At 40.1% G+C, this 21,246-nt stretch overlaps 1 protein-coding gene across 1 annotated transcript; it reads right to left on the minus strand.

The window, feature by feature from the left end:
- Positions 1–293: 293 nt before the first annotated feature.
- Smpdl3a (sphingomyelin phosphodiesterase acid like 3A) lies at positions 294–20,879 on the minus strand. The gene is made up of 8 exons (XM_057761928.1): positions 20,573–20,879; positions 13,836–14,049; positions 12,449–12,593; positions 8,146–8,242; positions 5,115–5,284; positions 4,599–4,779; positions 2,706–2,830; positions 294–897 (listed from the first exon to the last, which is right to left on the minus strand). Exons 1-8 carry the CDS (start codon positions 20,673–20,675, stop codon positions 580–582), a joined length of 1,353 nt encoding a protein of 450 aa, XP_057617911.1. The 5' UTR covers positions 20,676–20,879; the 3' UTR covers positions 294–579.
- Positions 20,880–21,246: the final 367 nt, after the last annotated feature.

Consider the following 21,246-nt stretch of genomic DNA (forward strand, 5'->3'; position numbering starts at 1 on the left):
ATTTACACATTTGATGACAACTATATGAAGTACAGTTTACACATGAGGCTTTATCAAGAGGGAATGAAAAGACTGATAATTATTATATTAATAGAACAGGAGGCATTAAAAGTACCACCAGGCATGGTAGCTTATGAATATAACCCCAATCATTGGTAGACTGAGGTAAGGGGATCACTGGTGAATTCCAGGCCAGGCTAAACTAAACAGTGAGTTCCTATGCAGCCTGAACCACATACCAAATATTGAACTCACATACCAAAACAAAAAAGAAAACAAAACTTCATAACATCCATAGAGAAGTCACCTGCTTTATTACATAGATGACAATTTTTACAAGGGTATTAGTTAGGTATCAGTGAACAAAATTGGAAGACAAGGTATTCATGTCCAGATATCACTATCTTATGAACAATGTATATATATTCAATGTATAAAAGTTTTGAATGTTACTGATGTCAGGATCTGAGACTCACAAATAAAGCACAGAGAGTGACTCTTCTGACTTGAGTCAGTAATTCCCAAACTGATCACTGAAGCACCGTGGCATGATTTTTTCCTATGAAATGACTGAAAATATTAGTGGCTGTGCTTCATAAAATGTTTTTTAAGACAATCATTATAGGAAACACTATCAAGATTCATAATTGCGCAAATCTGTAGGGTCTTGCATTTCTGATCACAAGTCACACTGCTGTCAAAACTCACAAAGAAGTAATGGTAGTATTTCAAGAACTCTTTGCTGTCTATGGTAGCAAATTGTTTAGCCAATCCATGTAAGTTCCTCGGCTGTAGATCTGCAATGCCGTAGGCCTGAGTCAGTGTGTACTCCAAGGTCCAGTTGGATTCTCCTTTTAGGTTTGCTTCTGTTAAGTTTAAATAATACTGCAACATGTCCTATAGTAAAGACAATAACAACCCCAGATCAAAGAGGTTTAAATATACAGCCCAAATACATTTCTATAAGAACTTCACTTCAGTTTGGCAATGGTGATGCATGCCTTTAATCCTAGCATTTGGGAGGCAGAAGCAGGTGGATCTCTGTAAGTTCAAGGTCAGCCTGGTCTACAGGACAGCCAGGGCTACACAAGTAGAAATACGGTTTAATCAAACAAACAAACAAAGACCCACATACATACACACAAAAGATCTCAATACCAAACACTTCTATCACTTTATTTTAAATTTTAAAATACTGAAAGAATATAATAGTACATCATCTAGATATACAGTGAGGTGTACAAAATAAAGAGACTTAAATTCTCAATGCTTAGAGATGACCACTCACAGTTTGTAGATGGAATGAACCCAATTTCTGCCTCTGGGCTTTTATTAATTGTGCTACAGCAGCTGGTAGAAATCAGGTGGGTGCCAGACGCAGCTGAGTCAGTCCCTCAACCCTGCCTGAGGGTCTCACATAGGCTGAGATGTCAGTTTGGGAGTTTGAAATTGTGATGTGTCCATTTTTCGGGGATGAATGGTGTACATCACCATCACAAAGAGAGATGGTCAGCTTTTTTACACCAAACTTTCTAAAGTACAGAGCCACAAACGTGAGCCAGAGAATTTTTGCGACAAAAATAAATGTTCAATTTGAGTTTTTCTTTTAAAAACTTAACTTTCACAAACCTTATTGAGCACTGAATATGAGCTAAGCATTATTCTAAATGCCTTTATAGATTTCTTTTCATGGAACCACCTTAGGAACTCATGAGTTGTGTGCACGCGGTACACATAGGTATGTGCAGTATACGTATATGCATTTTCTGCATATAAATGTGCATGCATAGGTCCTAGTGCTGTGGAGGCCACAAGACAACAATGAATTGTTCAGTTGCTCTCCATCTTGTTTCTTCTGAGACAGGGTCTGTTCACTGAACCTGGAGATCTCTTTATCAGCTAGAATGGATGGTGCCAAGTTTCAGGGACTCTCCTGCCTCCACACCACTGCACTGGGGATCCTGATGTTCAGAGCTATGCCTGGCATTTTATGTGACTACTGGGTTTCTGAACTTAGGTCCTTATGGCTACCCAGTGAACACTTTATCCATGGAGCCATCTCCTCAGCCCTCACAGTCATACCTCAATCCCCATTTTAAAGAGCAACAAATTAGAACACAGAGGAACTTGGTAACAGCGGAAGATAGAACCAAAATCTGGGGCTTATACTTTTCCAAATAGTTGGAATTGGAAGAAGAATAATTAATGTTTATTTTTATGGAGGACAATAATATGTATCAACATGCACAAATAAGACTACATCCAGTGAAAATTTTTAAAAAGTGACAAGATTAGGGTTTGAGATGTAGCTCAGTTATTAAAGCGCCTACCTGCCTCACATGCATAGGGTCCTGAGCTCAGTACCCAGCACCTCATAAACCTGGGTATGGGAGCACACACCTGGGATCCAAGCTCTTGGGAGACAGAGGCAAGAGGATCAGAAGTCTTAAAAAATACAGCACATTTTAGGCCACCCTGCACTACATAAAATCAAATCTTAAAACAAACATATAAAAAAGGTCAGGAAACCCTTAAAGAGCAGTAACCTCCCACAAGCTAACCTTACCTACCTACCCATAGAGATGACAACAGACAGAACATCTTTAAGTAAGCAGTACACAATGAGAAACATTCTAAATGAATGAAAACTTCAGTGACATATATAAATATATACATGTGGGGTCAACTGAACTGCTCCAACTTACCAGCAATGTATAATCACCAGGTTTGTACTGAAAGAGTCGGACACCAGGATTGTTTGTCTCTTTTTGTAAAACTCCTTTCACTGGAGTAACAGCAGGTGCTACAAATGCCGAATTTATTGGATTTCCTGGACCAAAAACAAATCGGGTATATATTATAACATTTTAATTTAACCGCAAAAATATGAATAGCTTAGGTTAAGAGAACAAAAGACAAATATTATATGGTCATTGATTGATCCTCTAATTGTAATTGCCTCAAAACAATTAGTGTTCCTTTTGAGGAAATAAAGATATTTAATACCAAACCCAAAGAGCTATCACTGATTTTGTCAAGCAAATTAATGTTATTATGATCATATATATATATAATGTATATTTTCTGACAATGAATATATAATTATACAGATCTATAACTGACTTTATGTTTGAAAGTCACTTTTAAACACTTCAGATAAGGATATGGCAGATAGATGAGAGATGAAAGACAGGTTATAGATGAGATAGATAAGTGATGATAGATGATAGATAGCAGATAAATTAGATATAGATGATTGATACAGCCATAGATGACAGATAGATGATAGATTTTAGATAGACAGATAATTGACTGATTGATAGATAAATAGATGATAGTGATGACAAAGATAATAGAGGATGGATAGATGATAAATAAATACAGCAAGATCTTGATAAATATTAAATACAAATGATAAGTAAACAGGGATTTGCTGATCATATTTTTAACCTTTATATATATTTGAAAATTTTTCACAAAAAACAAGTCTACCACAACTTACACATTTAAACAACAACAACAGCAACCACAACAAAACAATCTGGCTTTTATTACCGTGCCTAAAGCAAAGTTTCAATAATTATATAATAATCTGATTGACACAAGCTAGCATTTCGGAGACAGAGGCAGGTAGATATGAGTTTGAGGCTATCCTGGTTTACATAGTGAGTTCCAGGCCCACCAGAGCTCCACAGTGAGACTCTGTTAAAAAAAAATCAAAAAATTAACATACATATCTACTATAAGAACCACAAACCAGTTTTATGTTTGGGCATAGAGGCATACTCCTTTAATCCAGCACTGGGGTAAGTAGAAGCAGGTTAGATCCTTGTGAGTTCGAAACCAGCCTGGTGTACATAGTGAGTTCCAGGTCAGGCAGAGTGCCATAATGAATCAATCTCTCTCTCTCTCTCTCTCTCTCTCTCTCTCTCTCAAAAAAAAAGTCATATTATGATCTAAAAAGATCAAACTTCAAAGTATTCATTGATATAAAATAATTTATTTCTAGATGAGAGATAAACATTTCAAAAATATTGTCAAAATATTGAAGAAAATGCAACTTGTTTTCCTCTAAATAAATCAAACTCTTATTGTTTCTTGTTATAACTTCTCCTAGTGTTCCTTTCTTTTATTCTGAGAAACTGACAAGAGCAATTAAGAATGTGCTGAATATTTTAAGGCATTCTGTGAATTGTGTTCTGTCCTTTAAATCCTGGAAAAAAAATAAACAAAGTCTTACAAAGAGAAATCTGAACCTGGCAGGTAAATAACAAACAGTATTAGTTCTGCAAACTCAAGAGTCTAACAGAAACTTGGAGTGAGCTAAGGTTTCAGAGGTTCTGTGTGTATAACAAACAAGCAATACTGGCCCTACCCAACTGACCAGAGAGCCAGAGCTTGTGGTGCAGAAATCTAGTCACGTGTCTAATCCTATTAGTTCGGCACTCGGCCTATAACCATTCAAGATAAATAAGAAATGGCAAGGGACTTAGCTTTCCGACAAAGCTTTAAATGCCCTAATCAGTGAGCACACTGGTCAGGCACAGCTGTGCTCCAGGAAGGTGGACTGGGACCTGCATGCAGGTCACATTCATTACCGTTTTTATCCGAGAGAACCATAAGGCTGTCTCTGTGGGTGTGGCCGTAGAACTGCCCCGCAATGACAGAGCTGTATTTTCTAAAAATCTCCACCAGTTTCTCGTTATAGTACTGCCTCACTGCTGGGGTAGCCGTTGCATAAGGAAGATAGCCCACTGGAACGTGCGCTATGATGTACACCTGGAAAGGACATACGAGGAGGCACGTGACCGCTTGTCTGAGCATTTTCTCATTACTAAATGGCAGCTGGATAATCATGACTGAATATACAATAACTAAAATTTAGAAAGCAAATACAATTTCTTTCATGTTTCTGGGAAGAAAGGAAAGAGCTGTAATTACGCAATGATGCATTATGGCATGTGTCTCATTTATACTGTATGGATGATATAAGAATATTGATCTCAGACAACTGAATTCTTAATACTTTTATTAATTCCTGATTCTGCCCCAAGCTCAAGAAACAAATTTAGCCTTCTGTTAGTCTACTGCTAATTCTAGTCTATAGGATCTACCTTCTCCTTATTTTGCAGAGAGCTGTTGAGTGTATTTTCCAGCCATTCAAACTGATTTGCTGGGTCTGTCTTGTTCAGAGTCATGACATTTGGGCCATAGTAGAGGTTTGTGTTTAAGCTAATGATCCTCAAATCTGGATTGCTGGTAACTTTCTGTGAGTAAAAGCCACCTGTAAAAACAAATGCAAAATACACTTTAGGAACACGAACACACAAACATGAAAATACTGGGAAAGTGAAGTCTTAAGGTCAACAATGTACATTGGCATTCTCACTGGGTAAGAATCTAAGTTAGCAGTAACTGAAAAGGTACCATGTGTCAGGTCCAATGTGGAAGATTAGAAGGGAAGAGTAGTTGCATCCAAAAAGAATGTCTGGGCAGTGGGAAATGAAATTGAATTTTTAAAAAATAGTAATTTATATTACAGTAAACCACAACTGCTCAAAATGCAGAGTTGTGGAATTACGTCCCAACTTCACATCTACAATACAGCTCCTGAACCTGAGTTTCAGGAATCACTGTAGAAGACAGGGAAGAAAGATTGTAAGAGTCAGAGGATCGGGGAGATTGTGTGTCCTAGAAATGTCAGAGAAGCTACACATATGAAGTCCCATCAATATGACTGCCTAAATATAATTTGAACAAGGACAACACAAGTAGACATGATAACATGGAAGGAGCAAAGCTCACAGGCCTCACAGGCATCAGCCTGAGATAAAGAACTACAGGAAACTAAAGAATAATGAAAATGGGAGAAATAGTTTTCCCTGGGCAAAAGCACACCAACTGGTTATCCAATGCTCATCCCTGGAAACATACAAATACAAGTAACATTATACAGACTGAGCAGATTTTATTTATGTATTTAGAAATCTATAACTCCATCTATCCATCCACTCACCCACCTATCTATCTATCTATCTATCTATCTATCTATCTATCTATCTATCTATCATCTATCTATCTATCTATCTTCTATCATCTATCTATCCACATAAGTAATAAGAAAGAAAAATGCATGCATTTAAAGAGCAAAAGGGGAGAGAAAGATGAGAGAATTAGAAGGAGGAAAAGGAAGGAAAAATTATGCAACTATATTTTAATCTCAAAAAATAAAAAATAACAATTTATGCACTAGATCCTAGTTTTAAATAATAGGACTTAAGAGATACTATGAAACATAAAATCTAAAGAATGAAAATGCACAGGACCCTGCTAGGCACTGCCAGAATAAAGAACACATCAGACCCTACATGCCTCACCCCTGAACCAGTGGAGAAAATAGCAGAGGATCAGTCATTTTTGAGCATTCAGAGTGAGCCCCTCTATTCTGATTTCTTTGTCTTGTGCCCACTTACCTAATATCTATTTCCTTAACTTTCAGTCATGACTAATCACACACACAGTCTCTTTAACTTCCATTTTTCACCCCCATAGTCACAACACATTAGTAGTAGTAGTTGCAGTAGTGTGTGTGTGTATGTGTGTGTGTGTGTGTGTGTGTGTGTGTGTGTGTGTGTGTTGCATGGAGATGATGGAGGCCAACCTCTCTAGTATCATTCCTCAGATGCTATATATCTTGCTTATTGAGACAGGCCTCACTGGCCTGGCCCTCATTGACCTGAACCTCACCAGACTAGGCTAAAGAAACTCAGAGCCCCAGAGATCCACCTGTATTCACCTCCCAAAAAAATTAAAAGAATTGAACTTTACATAGTTACAACATACAATAAGTAGCAAGGGGTAAACATTCTGCTATAGTTTAGATTTGAAATGTTCCCCAAGTTTATGTGCTGAAGGTTTGATCCCTGATGAAGGTCTTATAGAGAGGCTACTAAATCACCAGGGGGCATGAGAATCACCCCACTGATAAGCTAAATAGGATGTTGGAGGTAGGGCCTAGTCAGCTACAGGCAGCAGAACACAGGAGGAAGGTCTTCAGTGAATGTCTTTTGTCTGTTCACAGAGATTCCTGTGTTCTCTCTCACTCTCTTTATCCCTCCTTCCTTCTTTCGCCCTCTCTTTTTTCCATCCTTCCTCCTTCCTTCCCTCTCTAGCTCTCTCTTACCTCCCTACCTCCTTTTCTGAGAGCCATGAAGTAAGAACCTGTTCTCCACCATACCCATCTGCCAGGCTCTCTTAGCTTCATCAGGGGCCTGAAGCCTTAGGGTTACAATACCATGAGCCAATGGACCTTTGAAAGCAGGAATTCAAATGAATCTTCTTCCCTTAAGATGTTTCCCTTGGGTGTTTTTCAACAGGGTTGATATGCTTACTAAATACACATTACCATTCCAAAAGAGGAATGGGAAAATAAGAAGGAAGGCTCAGAGAAAAGCAGGATGACATCCATCAGGATAAACATTAAATCTTAACCCTATCCCTGACATAGAAGCTGGCATGGCAGTGGGTTATCAGCTTCAATGGGTCAGCCCTATGGCCTTTCTGACTGCATGGGCTGGCTCTGCTTGTAATGACATCTTCCCTTGGAGGATGTTCCACATCCCTGGCATCTTTAACTTCTGTGATCTCCACGCACCTTCATTCTACAGCTTCACACATCATCAAATCATGGGCTGCCCAAGAAAGGAGAAGGAGAGACTACACCCAGGAGAACTCACCGTGCACTCTTTGTGCTACTTGCTATACACCTCACAGCCCATCTGGAAACCTCAGGCATTCTCACTTTACCAGCTGTTCCCTCATAACCTTGTGCTTTTGAGGTAAAAGTATCCACTCTTTCCTCTCAATCCATTTTCCAATTAAAAACATACACTTTTATTTATATTCAATTCAAAATGCTGCTTTTTTTTTCATGTGGAACATCTTGGTTAAGGATGGGACAGGATAGCAAAGAGCTCCTTTATAAGGTAAACAGGTTCACATGTGTTCTAAGGCCGCATTGCTGTTTATTGTCTTTTGTACAATGCGGGCATAAAGACTATCTAGAATCGGAAGGCCTAAACAAAAGTTAAAGATTTAAGTCTAAACAAGTAATAAAAAAAGGAAGCAAAACAGTATTTCACTAACCTTTCCTTAACGTGCTAACAGCGTCTTCATCCAGCCAAGGTTTCCAAAGGTCGGCTACAGCACTGTAGACCTTGCTGGTGGCTATTGGCAGCTGGTCCTGGCCACAAAGAAGACAAGCCACCATTGAAACTTTAAAGATCTTTGGACTAATTAAGGAGATCATTTTTTGAGTGCTGACTGTGTTAATTGCTCGTACACACTATGTTCTCAGTCTTTAAGGAATGCCTATAACCTAGCCGAGAAAGGGTAGGCAAAAGGTGATACGCTAAGTGGAGGATATTGCCACGCACTACCGTAGAGTCCTAGGAAAACAAAACAAGAACATCGTGCCAAGCAAGAAGTGAAGGTAGCATTTAGAGTAGGAATGGAGCAACAATTTCAAGTCAGCATTAAAGCAAAATAAATGGTACAGACATAACGACAGCTCTACAGAGGTGTGTGCTATGTGTTGAGAGAAGCTCATGCTTAGGGCCTGGGCAGGGTTTAGATGGATGATGAGAGATAAAGACCTGTATTCCTAAGACAATGAAGGCAAGTTTGAGCCTGAACATGCAGGACTGGTGTAGCATGCTGTAGGATTAGAGAAAACTTAAGGACTTAAGATTTTAATGAAGTCATTTAGAATGCTATTACAAAGCTGCACATTTCCTTCATGATTCAGGTTTATACCTGCGGGCTTGTTACTTGCACTAGCCTCTTTGTGGCAGGCTAAGTTGCAACAACATACTATGGTTTAAAAAATACACACACACGCACCATCAGGCTCCTTTCAGTCAGGCTTCTTACACACACACACACACACACAGGAAGGGTGCTTGGGCTGTGGGTGACATAGAACCTCCCTCAAAAAAAAAAAAAAAAAGGAAAATATCCATAGTCCATTTTATGGGGACCTAAAGAAAATTTAGATTCTGTAACATGGAGGGCCAGGCATGCTTGTTTGGGTTTTCTGTCCAGCCTGGTACCCCACAACTGTTTAGCCCCAAAGAAAATCACACATAGATCTCTATAAGTTATAAGCTGATTGGCCCATTAGCTCTAGCCTTTCACTGGCTAACTCTCACATCTTGATTAACCCATTTTTCTGATCTATGTTAGCCATGTTGCTCAGTATCTTTTGGCAGTGGGGCAGATCACATCCTGCTGCTTCGGTGGTCTAGGCAGGAGTGGGAGGAATCAGCTTCCTCCTTCCCAGAATTCTCCTCTTCTCATTACATCATTTTTACTACCTGTCTGGTTTTCCCGCTTATATTTCCTGTCTGGCCAATCAGCGTTTATTTATAACATGACTGACAGAATACAGACAATTCTCCCACACCAAAAATACATTAAAATACATAAAAATTTAGTAGCTGAAGAGACAGCTCAGTAATTAAGAACATTAATTGCAGAAGACTGAGTTTGGTCCTCAGCAGTGTTGGGTTGCTTACTCTGCCTGCAACAACAATCCCAAAGGATGTCTCTCTGGCTTATTGTAAGGAAAGAGTTGCTTGTTGATTCCCAGCTGGCCAGCTATCTTAGACCTGAAATAATCACACAGAAACTGTATTAATTAAATCACTGCTTTGCCCATTAGCTCTAGCTTCTTATTGGCTAACTCTTATATATTAATTTAACCCATTTCTATTAATCTGTGTATCATCACATGGCAGTGGCTTACCTGCAAAGTTTCATCATATCTGACTCTGGTGGCAGCTCCATGGCAGCTCTCTAACTCTGGCCTTCTTTCTCCCAACATTCAGCTTAGTTTTCCCTGCCTACCTAAGTTCTGCCCTGCTATAGGTCCAAAGCAGTTTCTTTATTCATTATTGGTAATCACAGCACACAGAGTGGACTCACACATCACTGGCTTCTTTGTAAATCTGCATCTATGTGCACATATAAACACACACACACACATACACACACACCACAGGGAGGAGAGAAAGAGGGAGGGAAAGGGAGGGAGGAAAAGAGGAAAAGAGGAAGAAAGAGAGGAGGGGATAGTTAAAAATAAGATCTTTTCCTTTTGGACTGAGATCTGACTACCATAAAAAATTAGCTATAATAAGAAGGGCCCTTATCTATGAGATTGGCAGCATGAATCTCAAATGTGTAGAAGTAAATAGAAACCCTGCACCATACTGATTATTTGAGCAGTGTGGGAAAGAATTCCAGAGCCAGTAACCTGCTTCTGATAAACAGGTGAAATCCTTGCACATTTCTGTGTATGTTTATAGAGTTACCCTGTAGATTTAAAGGCTTTCAATGGAGAAATTCTACTAAAATTTTACACTAGAATTCTCTAAAACTACATCCCGGATAGCAACAGTCTTTAGGGAAATTTGTTCTGAAATTTTCATGCTATATTTGATATATCTAAAGCTGTAATGTGTAAGAGTATGAGGGAGCAGAAAAAGAGTTGGAGAGGGAAAAATAAATGATGGAAATGATAGTAATACAGTACTCATGTATGAAAGAGTCAAAAATATGTTTTTACATTAAGCAAAGATCAGGAAGGCATGGTAGTACACACCTTTAATCCCAGCATTAGGGAGGGAATCAGACAGAAAGAAAAAAGTAATAGAAAAAAATCACAAGGTAGAAACTGGAAATCAAGTTCAATGTGAGAGCACATGCTTAGCATGTGAGAGACCCTGGAATTAGCATGAGGGAGACCCTGGAATTAGCATGTGGGAGACCCTGAGATTAGCATGAGGGAGACCCTGGAATTAGCATGTGGGAGATCCTGGATTCAATCTCTATCAGTATAATCCATAATCTAGAAATAGGAAGAAATGTAATTTGCATATATGCAGCCTAATTTACTTACAATTAGAACAATTTATAGAAGTTAGAAATTATATCTTTGACTTGCTTTAATATTTGACTTGAAGAAAAACAAAGATGAAGATAAAATAAAGCAAAATCTCAAAGAAATCCAAAAGGAATTCATGATTTATTAACCAAAACTTCTCTTACTGAGGGTTTGGGAGTTTCCAGGAAATACATTACACCCTTTTCATATATTATAACTGATTTGCACAAAAGTTTTGCAAGGTAAATATTGTTACTCTTGTTGGTAAATGAGTGTCCTATGGAGGAGAACCATGTGAATTATCCAAGGCTAACCAAAGTCTCTGAGCAGGGGAGGATAGAGCTGTAATTCTCATGAAGAAATCTCTGTAAAAATTGATCTCTTTTTTGTTTTGTTTTTGGGGGGTTTTGTTTTGTTTTTTGAGACAGGGCTTCTCTGTGTGTTGTGAGGAAGGCTGCTTGTTGATTCCCAGTCACTTAGCCCTGAAATAATCACACAGAAACTGTATTAATTAAATCACTGCTTGGCCCATTAGCTCTAGCTTCTTATTGGCTAACTCTTACATATTAATTTAACATTTATATTATTTGTGTCTCTCCACGTGGTTGTGGCTTACCAGCTAAAGTTTGGCTTACCAGCTAAAGTTCCAGCATCTGTCTCCAGTGGAGCTACATGGCTTCTCTCTGACTCTGCCTCCTTTCTCCCTGCATTCAGTTCAGTTTTCCCAGTCTACCTAAGTTCTGCCCTATCAACAGGCCAAGGAAGTTTCTTTATTCACCAATGGTATTCACAACATACAGAGGGGAATCCCACATCATCTGTGTAGCTCTGGCTGTCCTGAAACTCGCTCTGTAAACCAGGCTGGCCTTGAACTCACAGAGATCCACCTGTGCTGGGATTAAAGGTGAGCACTACCACTGTCCTGCTTGATTTTTGCACAGCTGTAACAGGAAGCTGCACCATGACTGAGTATGCACAGGCACCTTAACAAAGGGCTTCTGTGAGTGGTAGGAGTTAGGTCACATCAAGCATTTTGTCTTTAATCATATCTGAATCAGAAAAGCTGTATTGGAACAGGGACCTTTGGCTATTTTAACAGTTTTTCCAGCTGTGTCCTTAATATACCTTAATCAGAATGTGCTGATCTTTGTATGTCTCGTGTAAATGTAAACACATGTCAATATTAACCTTGCTTGCTAAGCCTATCATGGAAATGGTAAATAAATAAGAAAACATACTGAAAGGACTGGGGAAATTTATGAAGTTTATAACAACAAAAAAAAGAATTAAAAATCCACAAACTATGAAATTTGCAACTAAAATATATTATTGGCATAAGATTTTATGAATTTTTTTAAATCTTTTGAAAATGCCCAAAACCTTCCTTGATAGTTATCACAGGAGTACTTCCTTGAGACCCATTCATATGCCCCACCCATATGATAATTTTGACCGTAACAACAAGGAAATCATCTAAGCTCTTCTGGAAGCTGAGGTCAGTTTTACCTGTGGCCAGTAGTCATGATTTCCCAGAGCAGGAAACACCTGGAGGTTTGGAAAAATGTTCTGTACGGTCATGGTCATGTTAGTGATCACCTTTATGACAGTGCCTGTTGAGAGTTCAGGTACGGGGACATGAGGTGGGCTATCCCTGAAAAGGACACAGAAACTTTGTAAAGAATAACTTCCTAGACATGCATGGCAACTTGTTGTAGCTGTCATTATAGATGTCTACTTTAAAACAACAAGTTAAAATTAAAGTGTCAAAGAATAGCCAATGGTTCAAAGGTGATGGCATACCCATAGTGCCAACTATTCAGCAGACAAAAGTAAGGGATGAATTGAGCCCAGTATTTCAAGATCAGCTTGAACTACACAGCAAGACACAACCTCAAAAGGGGGTAGGAGAGTGGGGTGAGATAAATACTCTTCATCTGCCAAGAACTCTACAAAAAGGAAAAAGGGGAATACAGGAAATTCTAGCCTATTTTATTGGCTGGCTGAAGATTTACAAGAAACTCCACAGGATTAGTAAGGTGTAGACTGAAGGACAAAAAGAATAGATTCAAATCTCTATTTTACCAGCAAGTAACTATATACATGTGGGCAAGTTGTTTAGAATCTTAGTGTCTTCATTTCCTTGCCTCTAACATGCAAATAATATGCTCTATGGTCATACAGATTCTTAAGTAGCAGAATAGAAATCAATTAAAACAGGACCCACACAAAGTAAATACCTTACAAGGATTAGCAATACTTCATATTTCATGAACTATATGACCAGAGTAGGGGATGGCCCAGTTAATCCCACCGTAAAACGATGCTTCTCAAAATTGTTCTCACAAATTAAAATCCATTGTTTTCCTTTTTTGCTTAATTATTTAAGCAAAACTGATTGCCATATTGTTCAATATTATAAGATATCGATGCAAGTGTGTTATTTATGGATCATTTCTTAGTTAACACAAACATATTTATTAAGTCTATACCACAGGACAAAACCCTACAGGATGTCTAAAATAGTTTTTATCACTAAGAATATTGATTATGTGGTCTAGTAATTTTTATATAACACATTTTATTAATTCCGAGAGTCTCACATATGCATACGATTAACTTTGGTCACAGTCACTCCCCATCCCCACTAACACATCCTAGATCAACACACACCTTCCACTCCCTCCCGACTTCATGTCTCTCTTTTTGTTTCTTAACTCACTGAGTTCAATTTGCACTGCCTATACACTCATAAGCGTGTGACCATCCACTGGAGCATAAGACCTAGCCCATTTTAACACAATCAATTCTTTATGAACGTAGCACACTAATGAAGATTAGCATATCCTGTAGGACAATACTGCATAATTAAGAGTTTATATATGTATGTACTTACCCTGTCCATATCATGAAAGATGCTTCTTGTCCTGAATTCTTAATAAAATCAAATGCTGACAAAATGAGTTGATATGGAGAGTCACACAGGACATCTCCAAAAGGGCCGGGATTGGAGGCATTTGCTCCTTTAGAGGAAGCACACACCTTGGTGTGGTCGTCTGTAATGTGGTAAGTAGGATCCAGATGCAAGTCAGTCACATGCCAAAACTGCCCTGTTGGTTAGAAAGGGAATACTGATAAATTTGTGCTTACAGTATGAGTGAGACATCTGTTCCCCTCGTCACTGAAGGAGGCTGTCACAACTTCAGTCTTCTTACACCATGAAGTTAAGTGCAACTCTCTCCTATGAGATGAAGAAGCGTCAAATAACAGAGGAACATACAATTTCCCCGGGTGAACCAATAAGCTCACAGTTAGCATAGCTACTCAATAAAGACTCTAGTGCACAACAAAATGTTTTGTGCCAACTTTCTGAGAGGCCAGTGAGCTCATCTCATACTGTGTATCAATAGCGTGTCTTCTTGCAGAATTTAAGATTTGGGGAATTATTTGCTTTACTCTTATAGAAAAACAATGACTTAAAATATTATTGACTCTACTAGTATACAGAGTGCAGAATCAGGAAATATTTACCTCAGTTAATTTTTTTCTTTTTGTTTTTGTTTTTATTTTTTGAGACAGGGTTTACCTGTAGCTTTGGAGCCTGTCCTGGAACTAGCTTTTGTAAACCAGGTTGGCCTCAAACTCACAAAGATCCGCCTGCCTCTGCCTCCCGAGTGTTGGGATTAAAGGCGTGTGCCACCACTGACTGTCTCTACCTTAGTTAATTTTTACATAATTTCTCTCAGCATTAAAGAAAAAAATACAAATCTTTAATAGTAGCCATGTGACAAACATCCAATTTCTCAGATATTCTTTAAAGCTAACTAATTAGAAATATAACCATCATACAGTTGGTATGTTAATATTGTGGGAAGCAAATCTTATTGAGCTCAGGGAAAAGCCAAATATTTATTTGACAACAATCCTAATTGGAAATCATATTTGCTGCAGTCCATGGAAATCATGCAGTGAGATTTCAACTGGTAGAGCAGAGGGCTGACCCACCAGAATGAATGTGTTCTGATGGAGATAAACCCAGTTTGCAAGTATTTCGGTTTATTTTTACAGTGGATCTCTTGTGAAGCCATAAGCACCCTCCTTTGGTCTCAAATTCAGCAAAGTATGGATTATTGGGCACGATTCTTTCCTATGTACTGGCATATTGGGTCAACCACACACATACTCTAGGACCTCCAGTAAGAAATTTAGTCATGCAGTCAATAACCTTGGACCCCACAGTCTAATCTTTTCTTTGTTCCCTGAGATACTTTAGAAGGCACCTCCCACTGATTATATTCCATTTGGCAGGACATGCAGTCAGGAAAGGAGTCTTTCATATAGATCACATTTGGGGCCTTCAAAGATAAAGAGGAGTCCAGACTCAGAGAATTGCCTTTGTTTTGTGTGCGTATATAAATTGGAAACTTCACCGAACAGGGAGACCAGCAGGAGAAGAATAAAGGAACTGATGCAGAAAAGTATGTAGTAGGGAGTTAATTTTGCCCTCAGATCTAAGTCCCATACTTGCTCTAAGTCTTCTGAGCCTTGAAAGGGACACTGAGGCTGGCAGTCAGAGATCCCTGATACATATTAAGCAATATTACTTTATTGAAAGAATTATTAGAATAATCATAGTATCTTTCACTATGGATCTGTGTTATATGTCAGATGTGATTTATATGACAGATGTGGTATTACAAAATTTGTGTGTGTTGTATCATGTCATTCTCAAAAGGACTTTATGACGTTGGACTTACCATTTTGAGTTTATAGTAGAGATACTAATGGTGAGTGTGGTATGAATGAGAAATATCCCTCATAGGGTCAGGCATTTGAATATTTAGTCCCCAGCTGCTGCAGTTAAGGGACCTTGAGGAGGTGTAGCCTTGGTGGAGGAAGTATGTCACAGTGGGAACTTCGAGTTCATAGCCTCACTCTGCCTCTGCTTCCCAGTTGTGGTTGAAAATGTGATCATTGGGCTTCCTGATCCAGCTCGCTGTGCTATGCCTTCATCCTGGAACTATAAACCCAAACAAACTCATCCTGCTAGAAGCTGTCTTCAGAGTGGCATTTTATTACAGCAAAAAAAGCCAACTAATACACCAACTCAAGCGGAAAATTCAATAAGTATACACAATGTAAATGACCCCTCACGTAAAGGAGCCAATATGATGAACTCTCAGGTTTTTTACATATAATCAACCACTGTGCTGCTTTCTCACATATAAGTAACTTCTTCAACACTGAGATTTGTCCAGCTTTACTTAATAGTCATGATGCTTTTTACTTCTCTGAAAGTATAGGACCCTTTAGGGCGACAGAACTAAATTTTGGAATCACAGAAAAGAAACATTTCCTTATTTTGTTTTAATTCCCATACAAATTTAGTGACTATATTCTTTGCATTTTTTTCAGCTTGTTCTCCTTAATTGCTCTTCCAACTATGCTATGCAAACAAACTTAAAAGAGTTTCGAACTCATTCTGATTCCAAGTTACATCTGAAATGCATTGGAAGGGACATAGCAAAACAAGTAGAATAACTGCAAACATTTAAGCTGTGCAAAATTCATAAAAAAAAAAAAAAAGAAAAGCGAAGTGCAAACAGTTACGATGGTGCTTTGACTGTTGATCTGGGGCGTGCCTATGAGGAACTCTTGAGACTTGATGTAGAAAGACCCAGCCCACAATGGAGGGCACGAGGCCCAAGGCAGGCAATCCTGGATTGTGGAAGTGTGAAGAGAACTGGCCACGAGTAAGCATGCATCATTTCTTCTCTGTCTACTCCTGACGGTGGATGTGACCAACTGCCTTACATTTCTGTTCTGACTACCCAACAGCAATGGGGTGACCATCTGATTATAGCCACAGACATGAAATTAAGACAGCAGTGGACTTGCTAAGTAGCAATGACAAATTATTGTTTTGGTGGTCAGTTGTTGAAGGAGCTGCGGGCTGCTTCCTGCCACCCTGCTCCCGGCCACTGGCTAGCTTTACCCAAAATAATTACAAGGAAACAGTATTCTTTTAAACACTACCTGGCCCATTATATCTAGCCTCTTCTTGGCTAACTCTCTTGACTAACCCATCTTTAGTAATCTGTGTAGCACCAGTCTTACCAGGAAGGATTCAGCATGTCTGACCTGGCGGCTTGTTCCATCGCATCTGCTCTCGAGAGCAGTGGCATTGCATCTGCCCCAGAGAGGAGAGGAAATGGCGTCTGCCTGAGGTGTCTTACCTCACTTCCTCTTCCTCCCAGCATTCTGTTCTGTTTACTCCACCCACCTATGCTCTAACCTATCAGGGCCAAGCAGTTTCTTTATTAGTTAACCAATGACCTTCCTCCATCAGTCAGTTCTTGCCAATGTCATCATAATTGTCTAGCAAGGGTTTATATGTAAAAAGAAGAAGGCATGAACTCTGAATGAAAGTTGACATGAAATATTATCCATCATCAATTACTCAGCACTTAGTATTTTAAAACAGCAATCGAACATAATTTCTTTCTTCCCACAAAGCAGAAAATGCCCTAAACTTTATCTTGAGTTCAGATATACTCTATCCCAGCACACAAAACAAAGGAGACAAATGGATTGGAATTATCACGTGGGCTGTCTTTCTATCTCATTTCTATGTACACCTGTGTTTAGATTATTTGTAGAAAGTAAATATGCAGTAATTACACACACACAAAAAAAACAGAATAGTGTTTGACAGCAGAGACAGACAGCCTGACTTTCATTATGAACTCTACCACCCAGAGATTCAATCTCTGTGATCTTGGCCTGTTTCATTTGTCAGATGGGAATGTAATGGTGTCACCTAAGGTAATAGGTAATTTAGCACTAGCAGAAAGCAAGTTCTTAAAAAGCACATGACACCGAGGAAGCCACATGTTAGCTTTGCTATCATTATTTTATAAAGCCTGCCATTTGAAATTGAATTTCCCCATTTGCTTGTAACCATTCAAGTTCAAATCCTTAGGACATGTTTAGTACTTTCTGTAGGCTTTTCTCCATTATTGCTATAGCAGAGAGGGAACTGGAGTGCACGGGATTAAACCGAAGTCGAATGTCAAAAAGAAAGGGCCTGAGACACTAATTCGGGAATCTCACCGCAGAACACATGTGGTTTATAACCATTGTACACGGCCTCCCATATCCTTAGTCAAATGGGCTGCCTGACATGGAAGTAGATAATGTTGTCTACATGTAAAACACAGTGAAGATTAAAGTGCATGAGATCATAAACGGATTAAATTTTCATAATCCAAAACTTGAAATGGACTAGGACACATCCCTCTGACAGAATCCAGTACCTGGTTCACAGAGTTCCAAGAATGGGAATTTGTCTGACAGATTGGGCCCTTAACAAAGAGGCTTTAATTTATAACTAATGACATTTAGGCAAAGGCAAATTTCAGGATTCCCTCCCTATCATGTGAGTAGTCAATGAGGGCTGAGCTAGAGCCAATTTCTCCAGATGCCAAGGTCCTTTTTCTGCCATATCACACTACTGGACAGACAAATGTGGGGGCAATAGTTTTACTGAAGGATGGCTTTAAATGTGTCAGAACCTCTGGAGGCTTTACATCCTAGCTTTAATGAAATTGCACATAAATTGTGGGTGTGTTCCCACCAATCTGGTCTGTGATACATTCAGTAACACACTGGAGTCAAAATTTTTTAGCACACACTCCATAGTTCTTTACCTAAATTGCCCACCTATTCTCCAGTTAATCATTTCAAAGATTTCTCAAAATATTTGTGTTCCGTGTGTCTGGATAGAGAAATGCTCGAAACTTATCTAGACAGATGCTCAAAATTTTCAAAAAAAAATTAAGTCAAAGAAAGTTTAATAATTTTTCCTATTAAACCCAATGAACCACAACTGTATGGACACAAGTTGTATGGACAACTGTATGCAGTTGTTTAAACAGATGTTGGTTAATCAGTTTATCATGTCAGTTGCTGTGGGCTAAATACACCAAAAGGTGGCAGTCTATTAAATCTTAAAAAAAAAATCAAGCAACACGAGGGTGGTTGTCTGTCCTCTAGCAACCTGAACTTGGCATGGGAGAAAACTAGGACTGGGAGTTTAAACACAGTTGGGAAACAAGCAGAAGCCAGGCTGGGTTGAAGTTGTGGGCGACTGCAAGGGAGAAAGAGGGGATATCATCGAGTAAAATGATCCATGCATTGTGAAACCACTGAGTCAACACATCTGAACTTTACAGTTAGCCTCTCTCCCTTCCGAGGCAATGGGAGGTGATTCAACTCTGTCACCTCTCCTACCAAAACAGGAAGCTAAATGAAGCTGATTCACATGACATCCCCCTTCCCCCAGCAAGTTTGTACGAAGACTTTTTCAACAATTAACTCATTAATGCTAAAAAAGGATTTTGCCTGTGGTGCAACCTGAGACCTTTTTAGGTCAAAATCCTGAACAGTCACCAATTTAAATAGCAAATTCCCAGTGCTGAGGTAGCTGTCTTACAGACACAATTCCAGTAGAATAAAAAAATAAAAATAAAAATAAACACAAGGCAACAGTACGTATATATCCACATTTTGGGGGTGGGGCATTCTGTTATGATTGTTATTTGCCAGAGTTGGCAAACCTGACATGCAATCGTGGCTTGTAAAATTTTGGCAATAAGTCAAGCGCACTTCATGTTCAGGCAAAGAGACTGGATCCACCCCAGAATATCCCTAAAGTCTTGTGCAGATAGACCAGCAGTTTAAAGAGACGAAAGACAGAAGGAGAATTTCAGTCCTCAGTACCGACGAATGTCTCCAGGACAGCTATCTCCTCAAATCAAAACAGAACCCCCGCTCTTAGCAACATCACTCCAGAGGCAGCACATTATTTTTAAAGGAAGCTTAAAATAAGAGATGGGAGGGGACCTTAATTTTTGAAACTTAGAAGGCATCCTACAGTCTTACTAAACAATCAATCGGTCTGAAGAAGGATCCCCCAAGAGCGATCAGAAGTGTTTAACTGGCCCCATTCCCACAAGTCTGGATTCAGTAATTTTGGAGTGAGGCTGAACTTAGTAGCATTTTACCAAGTTTGGGAGCTGTTGTTTTCTGCTGCTTCTGCTGGGGACTAGGGGACCGAGGCGGGCAGGGGGCGGGGCAGGCACCGGGTTAAATGTCAAAGAACTGAACTGTTCACCACTCAAAAACCTAAGTGCACCGAGGGATAAAGGAGAAGCCCGGAGACCCGGAGAAGCAGAAAAAGCCTCTGACTTCACTGAGAATAGGCAGAGGAACGCTTTGTTTAGGACCTAGATGTGGGAATTTTCTCTGTCCCCCTCTGCTCTGGGCACACTGGATGACTTAGGGAGTACCCACAGCAAGTCTTAGCTGCCTTTTCCATGGGACAGCAGCTTTGGCTGTCCTCCCCCGGGAGCAAAACAACCCAGACCCAGGATGTAAACAAACGCCCAGCAGACTGTTCGATATGCTCGCCCACGGGGCTCCCCCAAGATGACCCGGTCCCAGCGACCTTGCTGTCTGGCCTTAGACCACATAGTAGCCAGCGTGGCCGCGTCCTATGCCCAGTCGCCCACGCACCGTCGGCGACTTGGCCGGCCCCTTCCACAGTCCCGTGTACAATCACAATCCACTCACCCACAGCTGGAGCGCGACCGGAGGGCCCCAGGGGCACCCCGAGACCCGGGTCGCAGAGCCAGGCAGCCAGCAGGCAGCAGAGGAAGGTGGCCAGCAACGCCATGGCGAGCAGCGGCCACGGCCCCGGGAGGCTAGGCTAGGGCTAAGGCGCCACTGGGACCCACAGGCCCCGGGGGTGGGGAGGAAGCCAGAGTCGCTCCGGGTGTAGACGCCCAGATCACGTGCAAGGACAGATTTCCCCTGAGCAGGAGTTCTCCTGACCTTCTGGACTCTAGTTTTATTTTAATATGCCTCCTTATTTCCTAGGTCCCTGGGAAGGAATGTTCCTGTGCCAGCCCTATGCAAATTATCTTCCCTGAATGCCAGGCACACCTACCTGACAGAGCCACTTAGGGCAGGTGCAAGAAGAGGGCGGGGAAAACCCTGAAGTGTGCTTAAGACATTTGAGTTGCAGAGTGGATCTGGATTTCCTCAGTATCTTCTCCAGCAAGGGAGTCAGGACTGAAATGAAAATTCCCAGGCCTTTGGCCGGCTCTGCTGAATCAACAACACTCCAGGAATGGAATCCAGCAGTGTGTTGGCTTCACTGGCCTCCAAGGTGATGGGGCAGGTGGAGTTTGCAAACCATGTCCCAATTTCATCAGGCCGAACGTTTTCCCCCACAACTGAGTTAC

Source organism: Chionomys nivalis, chromosome 2 (assembly GCF_950005125.1).
Source record: "Chionomys nivalis chromosome 2, mChiNiv1.1, whole genome shotgun sequence".
Classification (NCBI taxonomy): domain Eukaryota; kingdom Metazoa; phylum Chordata; class Mammalia; order Rodentia; family Cricetidae; genus Chionomys; species Chionomys nivalis.